This window comes from Anomaloglossus baeobatrachus, chromosome 1 (genome assembly GCF_048569485.1).
Source record: "Anomaloglossus baeobatrachus isolate aAnoBae1 chromosome 1, aAnoBae1.hap1, whole genome shotgun sequence".
NCBI lineage: Eukaryota > Metazoa > Chordata > Amphibia > Anura > Aromobatidae > Anomaloglossus > Anomaloglossus baeobatrachus.
The window spans coordinates 904104174-904118339 of NC_134353.1; the positions used below are offsets into that span (position 1 = coordinate 904104174).

General features: G+C 41.9%; 1 protein-coding gene across 1 annotated transcript; it reads left to right on the forward strand.

Annotated features, from left to right (window-relative positions):
• The first annotated feature begins 9807 nt into the window (after window positions 1-9807).
• Window positions 9808-14166, forward strand: IER3IP1 (immediate early response 3 interacting protein 1). The gene is made up of 3 exons (XM_075327388.1): window positions 9808-9943; window positions 10391-10492; window positions 13652-14166. The coding sequence occupies exons 1-3, from the start codon at window positions 9853-9855 to the stop codon at window positions 13705-13707; spliced, it is 249 nt and encodes an 82-aa protein (XP_075183503.1). The 5' UTR covers window positions 9808-9852; the 3' UTR covers window positions 13708-14166.

A 14166-nucleotide genomic window follows, 5' to 3' on the forward strand; every position in this document is an offset into this window, starting at 1 on the left:
TATATTATGGAAAGGGGTGTTGTAGGGGGTATATTATGGTGAGGGACGGTGTGGGAGAGGGATATTATGGAGAGAGCCGGTGTGGGAGGGATCTTATGGAGAGGGGCACTGTAGGGGATATATTATGGAGAGTTGAAGTGTAGGGTGTATATTATGGAAAGGGGTAGTTTGGGGAATATTTTGTGCAGGAAGCACGGGGGGGGCAATTATTTATACATGGATGTAGAATGGGAGATATTTATATTTATGTTTATGGGGCTGTATAATTATACAGTATTATAATATAATTATCCTTTTATTTTTAGGCGTACAGTGTTGGGATGTGCTGCAGACGACAGACAAGAGGGAAGACTGTAGAGACGAGCTGTCGGCATGAAATCTCATCATGGTGCCTTTACTACATGGAGACAAAAGGGATGGGAATGACTCCAATCAGAGAAGATCTCACCTATAAGGTATCTGGATATGAATGTTTATGTGGTCGGGGGATCTGATGACCACAGACATCTAACTTTAAACATTGCTCAGGCACCTCCCTAAGTGGGAGATGCCTTAAGAACCAGTGTCTCTCAGCCATAGGCACTGCCCCTTTAGGAGGCAAAGAGAGCACGGGTCCCCTAAGCATGCTCCTGGAAGATCTGCACAGCATGTGAATGCCCGAGGTGAAGAAAGAAGCGTCACGATGGGAGGACACAACAGTGCAGCCAGGAAGGAGATCATGCCGCCATCCCTGCCAGGAGGAGGGTGATGAAACATGCAGGGACATCGGTGTGCATTACAGTGGTGGTTCTGGTGCTGCATGCATAAATGCATTGACGGTGGTTCTGGTGCTGCATTTATTTACTTGATGTCAGCTGTGAATTCACAACTGAAATCAACCCCAAAAGTAATACCCCAATTGCCACTGCAACAGGGCAATTGGGAAAACCCAGGCAAAGCACCAGAATTGGCACAGGTAATGGATTCATCACTTCTGGGGCGGCTGCGGGCTGCTATTTTTAGGCTGGGGAGGACACAATAACCATGGACCTTCCCAGCCTGATAAAATCAACCCTTAGCACTCTGTTTTACCTTGGCTGGTTATCAAAACTAGCATGGAGCACACATTTTTTTTATTATTACTATTATTATTATTTCCTAATCCTTATCCACATTTGTTTGCATGGCAATTGTCCCCATTTTGCTTCCTTTTTCAGCCCCCTAGACTTTACTACGACCATTTTACAGCCATTTCACAGCAGAGACGTTCAGGTCCCCATTGACTTTTATGAGGTTCAGGGTCCGAAGTCAAGTTTGGGTCACGTCCAGGTCCAGAACCAAACTTAACTAAAGTGTGTCCGAACCCGGCGAACCCAAACATCCATGTGTTCGCTCATCCCTACTCAAAGAAAGGAGCACCATTTGACTTTTGGAATGCAAAATTGGCTGAAATAGCAGATGTCATGTCATGTTTGTAGAGCCTCTGATGTGTCTAAATACTGGAGACCCCCACAAGTGACACCATTTTGCAAATCGGCCTCTAAAAATGTATCTACAAATTGTGGTAAGCACTTTGTATACTTTAATACATTTTAAGGGGTTTACAATAACAGGGGAGGGGGTAATTGAAGTTTTTAAAATGCATTCTTAAAAATATTGTTGAAATAACAAAGAAGGGGAAGAGGAAGGGAAGAAAGGGTAGGCTAAAAGTGGATGGGAAGGGGTATTGGAGGGGAAGTGGGAATGGAAGGGGGGAGGGAATATAAAGGGGGAGGAGAAAGGGAAGGAGGAAAACGTTGAGGCAATTCGTTAAGTTTCAAAGTCAAGCAAGATTATAAACTCATTCATTTAGCACAGTATATAAACACATTCGGAAATAACATATTACATTTATATTATTTAGATAATGTCAAGGAACTAAGTCAAAACAAGGTTTGGCATGTATTTTTGGGACCAAAGAGACCATCTTATTTTATATCTTTGATAGTTTTTTTCTTGTAACGCAATATTATACTCATATAAATTATGAGCTGAAACCCTGTCCGTAACTTCTGAAATAGATGGGATTCTTTCTTCTCTCCAGTTGGCTGCTAATAAATTCTTAATAACTAAGAAAATGTGACAGACAATGTATCTATACTTTTTCTCATATTCTTCTAACCCTATGGAAAGAATAACCAATTCTGGAGTAAGATTTATATCTTTTGTAGTTAATTGCTTTAAGAGGTCTCTGACTTTCTTCCATAAGGGTTTAAGTAAAGGACATCCCCAGAAAATGTGGATAAAGGATCCATTTTTCCCGCAACCTCTCCAACATAGTGGTGAGTTTTCAGCAGAAAACTTGCACAACTTTAGAGGGGTATAGTACCATCTGGAAAACACTGTATAACATGTCTCCTGAAGAGAAGCACAGGTTGCAGTTGCATAAGTTGTTTCCAGAGCTTGTTTCCATGTACTTATAGGGAATTCCTTGTGCAAATCTTTCTCCCAATTATTTAGGTTTAGCTTTTTCTCAAATTCATAATCTTCATTTAGCAAGGAATATATATTACTGGTTTTCCAAATAATTTGGTTTAGTGGATTATTCAATAAATTTATTAGGGGTTTAGGAAGCTGAAATCTAGGTTTTTTGTTTGTAAGAAAATTTTCTATACGGTACCAAATTTTTTTCTCTTTATTTGGGATGTTGAATTTACTTTGTATGTTTTTGAAGGGGAAGATTTTGTTATTTTCTATTAGCTCGAGAAAATTGTTTATGTTGTATTGTTTCCATTTTATTATGTTCATTTTGGGAGTCAGAATTTGTATTGTTTCAATTGGGCAACATTTAATATCCTCCAAAGGTACATTATCTTTCATCAATGTTTTTAATAGGGATTTCCATGCCCATAGTTCTGCTTTACTTGTTTGAAATTTAGTTAATGTTTTTTGTGTGTTTAAAAGTTGGGCCAAAATGATATCTGATTTGGGAATGTTTCGATTATAATGTTTTTCTATATGTACCCAACTATTTTTAAATTCTGTAATTAGACTATTTTGGGTCTGTTTAATGAGACTAGTTAAATAATAAGCGTAAATATTCGGTAAACCTAGGCCTCCATTCCTCTTATGTTTACATAACATTTTTTGGGAAATTCTAGGTTTCTTATTTTGCCAGATGAATAGTGATAACTGAGATTGAAGTTTCTGGATCCAGTGCTTAGGAATTGTTGTTGTTAAACATCGGAATAGGTACAGAATTTTCGGTAAAATAATAGATTTATATGATATGACCTTTCCTATCCATGAAACTTCAGTCATCTTTAAATTTTTCAATTAATTTTGGATGTTGTTTAATAATGGGGTAATGTTCATAGATACAATTTTTTTGGTTGGGTTTGTAATGTATATCCTTAAATATTTCAATTTTTCAGTTTCCCACTTGAAGGCAAATTCCTTCTGAATACAATCTTTTAAATCAGGGTCTATGTTATAACCCAAAATTTGGGACTTAGAATAATTGATTTTATAATATGATACGGCTGAGAAATCATCCAGAATATTAATTGTATTTCTAAGTGACTCTAGTGGGTCGGTTATACTAAGAATTACATCGTCAGCATATAGTGTGATTTTATACTGTTTGTGATTTGTGGAAATACCTTTTATATTTTCTCTTACTCTAATTTTTTCAGCTAGGGGTTCCATCATTAAGGCAAATAATAAAGGAGAGAGTGGGCAGCCCTGTCTGGTTCCATTGCTTATAGAAAAATTACTAGAGAGGAAGTTATTGACGTAGATTTTTGTAGTGGGTTGGGAATAAATTTCTAATATTAATTTTATGGTAAGTACTTTGCACCCATGGATTCTTCATAGAATGTTAAAAGCTGAGCTTTGAAGAAGAACATTTTTTTTTCCCACAAACAGGTTGATTTTGCCCCAAATTGTTCATTTTCACAAGAGTAAAGGCCTCGTCACACACAGAGATAAATCTTTGGCAGATCTGTGGTTGCAGTGAAATCATGGACATATTGTTCCATTTGTACACAGCCACAAACCAGGCACTGATTGTCCACAATTTCACTGCAACCACAGATCTGCTGCAGATTTATCTCTATGTGTGATAGGGCCTTAATAGTTGAAAAAGGACCATAAAATGTTTTGTACAATTTCTCCAGAGTACATCAATCTGCCAAATGTGGTGCAAACTACTGTTTGGTGCACGGCAGGGCTCATAAGAGAAAGAGCGCAAAATTCTCTGCAACCAATATCGGACCCCCACAAGTGACCCCATTTTTGAAACTTCACCCCTTAAAGAATTTTTTTAGATGTGTGTTAAGTACCTTGAACCCCGAGGTGCTTCACAGAATTTTAGAACATTGAGCCATGAAAATAAAAACAAACATTTTTCTACAAAAAATGTTGCTTTGGCCCCAAAATTGTTCATTTTTAGAAAGATAACACGAGAAATTGTACCAAACAATTTGTTGTACAATTTCTGCCGAGTATGCCAATAACCATATGTGGTGGAAAACTACTGTTTGAGAGCACGATTCAGAACAGAAGGAGCACTATTCGAGCGCACTTTTGGCAGGAATAGACTACTGCAGTCACCATATTACACCTGAAGAGCCGCTATAGTGCCAAAACAGCAGAAACCACCCTCATGTAACCCTATTTTGGAAAGTAAACCTCTTGAGGAATTCATCTAGGCATGAAGTGATCATTTTGAACCCACCTATGATTCACAGAGGAAATGGACAGCATAATTTGTTACACAATTTCTCCCAAGTTTGCGTACATCCCATATGTGGTTGGAAACTACTTTTCAGGCACAGCGCAAAGTGAAGAAGGGAAGGAGCGCCATATTGAAATTAAGATTTTGCTGGAATGGTTATGTCACATTGGCAGAGCCCCTGAGGTGCCAGAACATCAGAAAACCCCACAAGTGACCCCATTTTACAAACTGCACCCCTCAGTGAATACATCTGGGCTATTGACACTACAGGTAGGTCAAAAACTTTTGTACCATTTTGTAATGAAGAGCTAATGATTGCATTTTTATCACTAAAATACTGGTTTTAGCCCCAGAATGTTTATTTTCACAAGGTGAAATGGCTAAAAAAAATACCCCACATAAGGCTGTACAGTACTGTCTGGCCACATGGCAGGGCTTGAGAGACAAAGAGCCCCATTTGACTTTTGAGGCACAGATTTTTCAATTGTAGTTTGTGGACTCCATTTGCAGAGCTCCTGATGTGCCTAAAAAGTGGAAACTCCCTCTTTAGTGACTGCTTGTTAGTATTTACACCCCACTGGAAATTCATCTATGGGTGTAATGTCTATGTACGTTTTTCCAGAAACAAACACAAAGTTGCAGAGTGAAAATTGCAAAAATGCCATTGTGCCATTGTAGTACCCAGTACATTTTAGTGCCCAATCCATTGTAGTACCCAATCCATTATAGTGCCCAATCCATTATAGTGCCCAATCCATTATAGTGCCCAATCCATTATAGTGCCCAATCCATTATAGTGCCCAATCCATTATAGTGCCCAATCCATTATAGTGCCCAATACATTATAGTGCCCAATACATTATAGTGCCCAATACATTGTAGTGCCCAATACATTGTAGTACCCAATACATTATAGTGTCCAATACATTGTAGTGCCCAATACATTGTAGTGCCCAATACATTGTAGTACCCAATACATTATAGTGTCCAATACATTGTAGTGCCCAATACATTGTAGCGCCCAATACATTGTAGCGCCCAATACATTGTAGCGCCCAATACATTGTAGCGCCCAATACATTATAGTGCCCAATACATTATAGTGTTCAATACATTATAGTGCCCAGCTTGTGCTTCTGGAGCCACGTACCCATAAAATAAGTGGTCTCTCCTCACTACATTAATGTCAACCAAGTGGATGAAACAGTAATTGATGTAAATGGGAATGAACTAAACATGTGTGACATATATTTTTACAGAGAATTTTATGATTATTTAGAAATGTTAAAAATCACGCCATAATGCTAGTGTTATAGTGCATGTGACTAAAAAAAAAAATAAAATACAACCTGTGAAAACAATCAGGATAAGGTGGTAGCAATAGGGACCTAACCTGTATCTAAAATATCCCTGATTGTCCACCCTTGCCTGCCAGCGGAGGTTAGACACCTTAATTTAAATGTGCGGCGCCTCTGCTCCTCAATGGCTAGCCCTCACTGAACCTGTAAACTCCCTATAATTAAAGAAGAAACAGGGGAGGGGGATATTAGCGATTTCCAAAGGTAAAAAAAAAAAGAATACATGTGAATGATCACAGCTGCGAATATATACGGAACCGTTAGTTGTCTGTCAAAGGTTGATGCCGATTTAATAGCGACAAAAGCGCAATTTTGTTTAGTTGTTGTTTTTTTTTTTTACAAATGTCTGAATTTTTTTTTAGCACTTAAATAATAATAAAAACTATACAACTCGTACTGACCTGGGGAGTCATATTTCCAGATCAGTTTTAACATAAAGTGAACATGGTAAATAAAAAACCCAAAAAACAATCGTGGAATTGCACTTTTTTTTTGCAATTTCACCGCACTTGGATTTTCTTCCCCTGTTTTCCAGTACAATATAGGGCAGAATGAATGGGGTCATTCAAAAGTACAACTCGTCCCGCAAAAAAACAAGCCCTCATATGGCTTTATTGATGGAAAAATAAAAAATAAAAAATTATGGCTATGGAAGATAGGAAGGAAAAAAAAAATCTATTTTTGGGTACAAATACTGAGGTAAAAAAACCTCAACAAACACTGAGTGTGTGAACGCGACCTTAACAGAAAAAAAATATCTATATCTAATATATAAAGCTGTGTCTATGTGTGTGTGTGTGTGTGTGTGTGTGTGTGTGTGTGTGTGTGTGTGTGTGTGTGTGTGTGTGTGTGTGTGTGTGTATGTCCACTAAAGGAATCTGCACTGTCACATTTACAATCACAAAATTTTGCACAGACGCCCCATGTGACTCAGGGAACATCATAAACTATGTTTTGATGGGAAAATTTAACCACGCACTTTAGTTATTCACGAAAAAACCTGCTTACAATAAAGTCAATGGAGCTAGGAGCTCCAGGTCATTAATAGGAGCTGTGATTAGTTGCTATAGGCAACGAAGGACATTCTTAGTATGAAAAACTGATGTGTGAGGTAATATGATATTGGTAGAGAGAGAGACAAGGAAACTACCCTGGATGAGCCTCTAACCCCCTCCCTGGATGGGCTACTATACCCCACCATGGACGAACCCTATCTCCATTTTTACCACTTGCTTAGGCAATGCCAACATGTACTTGGACCTGTCAATAAAGCTATTTTGAATTTGAATTTGACAGAGAGAGGGAGACACAGAGAAAAACAGACAGAGAGACAGACAGAGACTGGGAGAGAGACAGACAGAGACGGAGACACACAGGCAGAGAGACAAGCAGAGACGAAGACAGACAGGCAGAGAGACAGACAGATGGAGACAGACAGGCAGAGAGACAAGCAGAGACGAAGACAGACAGGCAGAGAGACAGACAGAGATGGAGACAGACAGGCAGAAAGACAGACAGATGGAGACAGACAGGCAGAGAGACAGACAGAGATAGCGAGAGACAGAGGGAGAGAGGCAGACCGGCAGAGAGACAAAGACAGAAAGAGAGAGACAGAGAGAGAGACGGATAGAGAGACAGAGAAAGAGTCAGAGAGACAGACGGGGAGAAACAGAGAGAGATGGGCAGACAGACAAAGAGAGACAGAGAAAGAGAGAGAGTGAGAGAGACAAAGGGAAACAGAGGAAGAGTGGGATAAAGACAGAGACACTTAGTTACTATCCGGGCAATGCCGGGTACCACACCTAGTGTGGCGCCCCTGTGACTTCAGGCGCCACAGGGTACTGCACCCCCCATTAGAGTGTAGTACTCATCCTTGGTCGAGGGACGGTCGAGGCCGGTTTACACATACACCAACATACAGACAATGAGTTGTCCTCCACAATGGCGGCTGGGCCAGGGTCGGATCGCAGTAGGGGGTCACTACAATGGTGGGATTTAGTGATGGGCAGTCCGGCTCTTTTTGGTGATCCGGTTCCCATGGCTCCGCTCACCAAAAAGAGCCGGATCTTTCAGATCATTCTCGGCTCCTTATTAAATATGTGTTCACCCCAGGTAAACCCCGCCCACTTACAAGTGACCAATTAGATTGTTGAGTAGGCGGAGTTTAGCCGCGGGTGGGCGGGGTTGCAGTGGCAAAAAGAGCCGTTTAGAGATTTTAGTGGTTCTCTTTGGGGATCCGGCTCCTGTCGGTCACAGCAGGGAGCCGGATCTTTGTGTTGGATCGTTCACAACCGACACATCACTGGTGGGTTTATAGGCTGCCACCGCCCCAGGGGCTTCCCAGATCCACTGGACTGGGGACTCAGAGTCAGGAAGAAAACCACCAGGGAGAGTGAGGAGCACAATGGGAAGAGCAGGTTGACCTAGAGACAGTAGTGAACCGGCCGGTGGCAGCGACTGGGGGCAACAGCTCAGAACACACAACACTACAACAGAGGAGAGTTCAGCTTCAGACACAGAGCAGAGCGGATGTGCCACGAGCAGCGTGGCGTTCAACACAGTCGCTGGGGAGAAGCAGGGCAGCTGCTTCCACAGGACCGGCGCTGTTGGGTTCCAGAATCGTAGGGCAGGCATACTTCACGTTTTCTACCAACTCTGCAAGGGTCGGAGGGAACGGCTACAGAAAGTCACCGGACCTGTCCCTGAGTCTGAAGCAAATAGCACATAGGATCCGGGGTTGATGACCGGCCGCACAATGGAACCGAACCGCGCTATCAGCATACAGAACGGGACACACTTTACTGACACCGGGACCCTCAAGTACTTCATGCCATGGGGGTCCGATATTTAGTGCATAAAAAGGAGGAGAGATCTCACAGGTTGACACACACCGGATTTGACCTTCCACGGATCCGGGATCGGCTGGAGCCCATTGTGGCAGAGAATGGTACTTCGGGCAGCATCTGAAAGACTTGTGAGTAAAAACATCCGGAACCGCAGCCCTGTCTTCGCCTCTCCTTTAACTGGCGCCGATGCCCAGCGCTGCGGCGCCAACGGGAACTACTGCTACCCCCGCCACCCCCCCCGGGTAATCTCGCTCCGCCTGTCGGGAGCGACACCATCCCGGCTGCATACCACCAGTGGCGTCACGATCCTAATAGAGTTTCCTAAACCCTCGACTACTACCTCCATCCTCCCTACCACCCTCCAATCCTTCCTCCTGTACGCCTCGGGGCAACGAAACTGGGCCAGGCCACCCCGTGACATCGCAGAGGATCCACACCCCCAGGCCGGCGACGAGTAGGTTAAAAACACCTGCCCCTTGGAGCGCTACACTAGCTTCCCATACCAATGCAAAAAATGGGAATTTTGAGAAAAAGTACATCTTTGGTTTCACCCCTTTTCTAACAACTCTGTTGTAATTTTATTTATACCCAAAAATCAAGCCAACCATAAAACATAATAAAAGCTAATAAATCACTTTTCACTATGCTAAAAGTAATGATAATGGTAATAAGTTAGCAAATTAGTAAATCTTTGATATAAAGTAGGTTACACCCCAGATGTTCAGCCATCACTTATCTATAGGAATTCAAGGAGTTGCAAGTTTCACAGAAATTAGAGAATTTACTTCTCTAAATGACCAAAACACATAACCCCAACTCCCATACCTCCCTTATATCTTTCATTATCGCATTCGCGCTTTTACTCCTTTTGACCCACAGTCCGATCCGTCTCAGCTGAGTCTTCCGTTCCCTACTAGTCGCCGCCACGTCACACAGGGAGTCCACCAACAAGATGGCGTTCACGCTTTACTCGCTACTGCAGGCCGCTCTGCTGTGTGTGAACGCGGTGGCCGTTCTGCATGAGGAGCGGTTTCTGAGCAAAAGTGAGAATTACCGGGAATGGGACTTGGCTGAGAAGCCCCTGAGGTCTGCTGCCACATAGTCACTATTTATGGAGCCTGCCAGCTATTAAGACTACAACTCCCAGAATGCCTTTGGCAGACATCCGAACTAGAGCAGTGATCTGCGGCTAGTGAGGCATTGTGGGAGTTGTAGTTTATAACACCTGGAGAGCCAACAATTGGCACAGAGCAGTGGCAAACTGCAACTTCCAGGAGGTTCTGTCAGGACATGCTGGGATTTGTAGTCTGACAGCAATTTTGAGACTTCTGGTATAGTGGACTTAGATTGTCAGCACCAATAATGTGTTGTTTTTTAATCTTTATTTTTTCTCTTTACCTGTCACTTTTGGCGGTGCTGGTCATGTCTCCATGATGATGAGTGTGTATGATGCCTACATTTTCTCATGCTTTTTTGTCTCTGATCTGCAGTCGGCTGGGGCGCTGATCAGGGGATCGGAGGTTTTGGAGAAGAGCCCGGAATAAAGTCCCAGATGATGAACCTTGTGCGCTCTGTACGGACAGTGATGAGAGGTAAACGTCACCATATCTGAAGATTATTATCACTGGGGGTATATTCACCTAAATCTTCTGTCTTTCTATGCCTAGGGGTCCAGTAGGCGGTCCTATGTGGCAGCTTGCCCCGCCCACTGGACTCCTGAATATAAAACTAGTAGGAATTGGTCCCCCCCCAACAAAAAAGCAAAAAAAAGTTCATGACGCATGCTAAAAAAACGTAGTGTGAAAGCAGCCTTAGTTAAAAAAAAGACTAGTGCTGTAAATTACATAATTTAAAACACATTAGGGGCAGTTAAATATAAAAAAAAAATGACATGATGGATTCCCTTTTTTAAGGCTTTTTTTTTTGGCTTTGCATTCACTGATACTTTTTGTGCCAAATTCTTAAAAAAAAAAAAAAATGAGCAAACCGTCCATGAATTTTGCAGAAAATAAAATTTCTTTATTTTTCTATTTTTTTGCAACTTCTTGGCACAAAAAGGTGCAAGTGCTGCTGAAATGTCGCAAAACTGGTGCCCAAATATTTAGTGTCCAAAAAATTGTATTAGCGGGGAAACTGGAATACATTTGTAGCAAAACTTGCATCCTTTTTTTTTTTTTTTTGCGTTGCAAATGATGAATCAGCCGACAACATCTGGGGGCCTTAAACGACGACCACAGTGGTAAACTTAGCATAAAAGAGACAAAAACAGAAAAAAAAACTTAAAAAAAAATGGAAAGAGGAATATCATGCAAACAAAGGGGCGAACTGTAAAAATTTGTCAAACAGCAGGCGCTAACATAATAAAACTCAAACCTCTTTCTATGCATTATAATAAAAAAAAATATAAATAAGGCCCTGTGCGCACTGGAAAATGGAATTTTCTCAAGAAAATTCCGCAGGTATTCAAAGATTACCGCACCCGCGGTAACTAAAACCACGGCAAACCGCACCTGAAAACCGCATGCGGTTTGCCGCGGTTTTACCGCGGCATTGTTCGCGGTATTGCCGTGGTTTTGCCGCGTGCGGGTTGGTATGTGCTTTATTGCATTCAATGCAATAAAGCACATTGAAGGGAAAAAAAAAAAGTCATTTCATTCTGAGATAGAGAAATAGATAGAAGAATAGATAGATAGATAGAGGGATGGATAGAGTCCCTGTGAGTACACTGCATTTCCCACGGTCGGCAGTGAGTTCACATTACCGGCCGTGGGAAATGACCGGTAATTACCTCTCTGCTGTCTCGCTGCGAGGCTGCATTCAGCGCTGTGACAGTGTCAGTCGCGGCTGGATGTAAGCAGCGCAGGATCTGTGGATTACGCCGGAGCTGTGGATTACGTCGGAGCTTTGTTTCGGGAGGGGTTAATAAAAGGGTGAACGAGGCTTGTTTGTGTTTTATTTAAAATAAAGGATTTTTCTGTGTTTTATTCACTTTACTTACGGGTTGATCATGTCAGCTGTCACATAGACGCTGCCATGATCAAGCCTGGAGTTAATGGCGGTAATCCGCCACCATTAACCCCTTGTATTACCTTGACTGCCACTGCTACACGGCAGCAAGAAGAGCCGGGGACAATCCGGTACTGCCGCATAATGCATGCGACAGTCCCGGGGCAGCTGCGGCTGATATTCTCGGCTGCGGGAGGGGGAGTGAGGCGGGGGACATTACCCCTGCCCCTCTCCCTCCCCAGCCTGAGAATACCGGGCCGCCGCTGTGTGCTTACCTCGGCTGGACGGTAAATATACAGCGGAGCCCACGTGTTTTTTTTTCTATATTTCCGTTTTCTTTCTATGTGTGTTCTATGTGTCTGTGTCTGTGTTCTATGTCTGTGATGTCTGTGTGTGTGTGATCTGTGTGTGTTTACTCTCTGCTTTGCTTCCTCTTCCTGCAAAACCGCAGGCAGCGATGTACATTACCGGAGGTAAACCACGAAATACCGCAGGGAATAACGCAGGAAAACGCAGTGAACCGCACAGAATTTGCTGCCTGCGTTATTCCCTGCGGGATTTCACGATTACATTGGAGTCAATGGAGTGAAATCCCGCAGCGATGTGCGGAAAAGAATTGACATGCAATTGTTTTTGCTGCGGGAATCCCGCAGCAAAACATGCAGCTGTCAAAATCCGCCTAGTGCGCACAGGATTTTTTTTTTCCCCATAGGTTTTGCTGGTGAATCACTGCAGAGATGTTATGAACATTTTCTGCAGCGAAACATGCAGCAAATCCGCGGAAAATCCGCACATGGCCTAAAAGGTTTGCATTGTCCCCCTTTCTTAATGAAAAAATAAATAAATAAAAAATGAAATATATTTTGGCATCACTGCGTCAGCAGAAGTCCAACCTAAGAAAATGTAAAATTAATTAACCTGGATGGTAAACGCAGTAAAGTAAAAATAAATAATAATAAAAGACATAGTTGACATTTTCCTGTTGCTGCATCTCCCCCTCCCCCCCACCAAAAAAACAAGCTGTCGTACAGTAAAGTGTAACAAATTAAAAAACAAGTTGTACAGAAGTGTAAAAAACAAAACACAAGCTGACGTGAAGAAAAGTGTAACAACGAAAATGAGCTAATGTACAGAAAAGGGTAACAAAAAGAAAGCTGTTGTATAGAGAGGTGTTTGCTTTTTTTTTCTTTGCACTTTTCTGTATGGTAGCTTGTCTTATTTTTGTTTTTTTTCTCTATTTTTCTTTTTTACACTCCTGTATGGTAGCTTGTTTAATTTTTGGGTTTTTTTTGTTTTTTTTTTACTTTTCTGTATGGTAGTTTGTTTTATTTTTGGGGGTTTGTTTGTTGTTTGTTTTTTTTTTGTTTTTTTTTTTTACACTTTTCTGTTCGACAGATTGCAAACAAACAAAAAAAAATGTGTCGAACAGAAAAGTGTAAAAAAAAAAAAAAAATCTGTTTTTTGAAATTAGGAGAAGAGGAAGATGAGCACAAAAACGAAAATTGCCTGTGACGGGAAGGTTTTACACTCCGGGGCGTCAGCTCTGCAGGGCAGTAAATAAATGTCTCTGAGATCTCCGTGTACCTCTATGGAGGGGACAGTGGACCTGTGTATTAGAAGTCTATGCTTTTCAGTAGATGAGCCCCCTTATTGTAATTTGCACCCCTCAATGTTCTCGCATACTTCACCAGACGACCCCTTTAAGACTCGGTCATCTAAACTTACATTTTGGGTTTTTCTTGCAGTTCCCCTAATAATCGTCAATTCGGCAACGATCGTGCTACTTATTTTATTCGGATAAAGACTCTTTTGTCATTTCTTGGAGAAGACCCGCCCGGACCGATGACTCCACCACCGCAGACTGAATCGTTCCCCCCTCCACTAACCCCAATGCTGCGCCGTCTGTGCAGAGAGTTTCTAAAAACTGATGCATTTTTCTAAATACTTTCATCTTTATGAACCAAATCTGACGACTGAGATACTGGGGTCTACAAATGCCGCTGTGCCCACCTGCCACACAGCCGGCAGAATGATTGGCGTCCACCACACTCCTATCTATGTACTGGTTCCACACTGGTAATAGTATTTCTTGTCTATGGCAGTGGTGTGCAGCCTGCGACTCTCCAGCTGTCTGCAAAACGACAGCTCAGACGGCTGTTGCAAGGTATAAGCCGCCTTCTACCAACTACATCTATTACTATTAAGTACCACCATGGGTTTTAATAAAAGTGTGTACCTTTTTAAAGGGTTACTCCCAAAA

Excerpts from the sequence above, each read along its gene's own strand:
- IER3IP1 (XM_075327388.1), top strand. The coding sequence starts at position 9,853 with ATGGCGTTCACGCTTTACTCGCTACTGCAGGCCGCTCTGCTGTGTGTG. Across the intron at positions 9,944-10,390 it reads GGAGCGGTTTCTGAGCAAAA|TCGGCTGGGGCGCTGATCAG; the intron begins GTGAGAATTACC and ends TCTGATCTGCAG. Across the intron at positions 10,493-13,651 it reads TGTACGGACAGTGATGAGAG|TTCCCCTAATAATCGTCAAT; the intron begins GTAAACGTCACC and ends TTTTTCTTGCAG.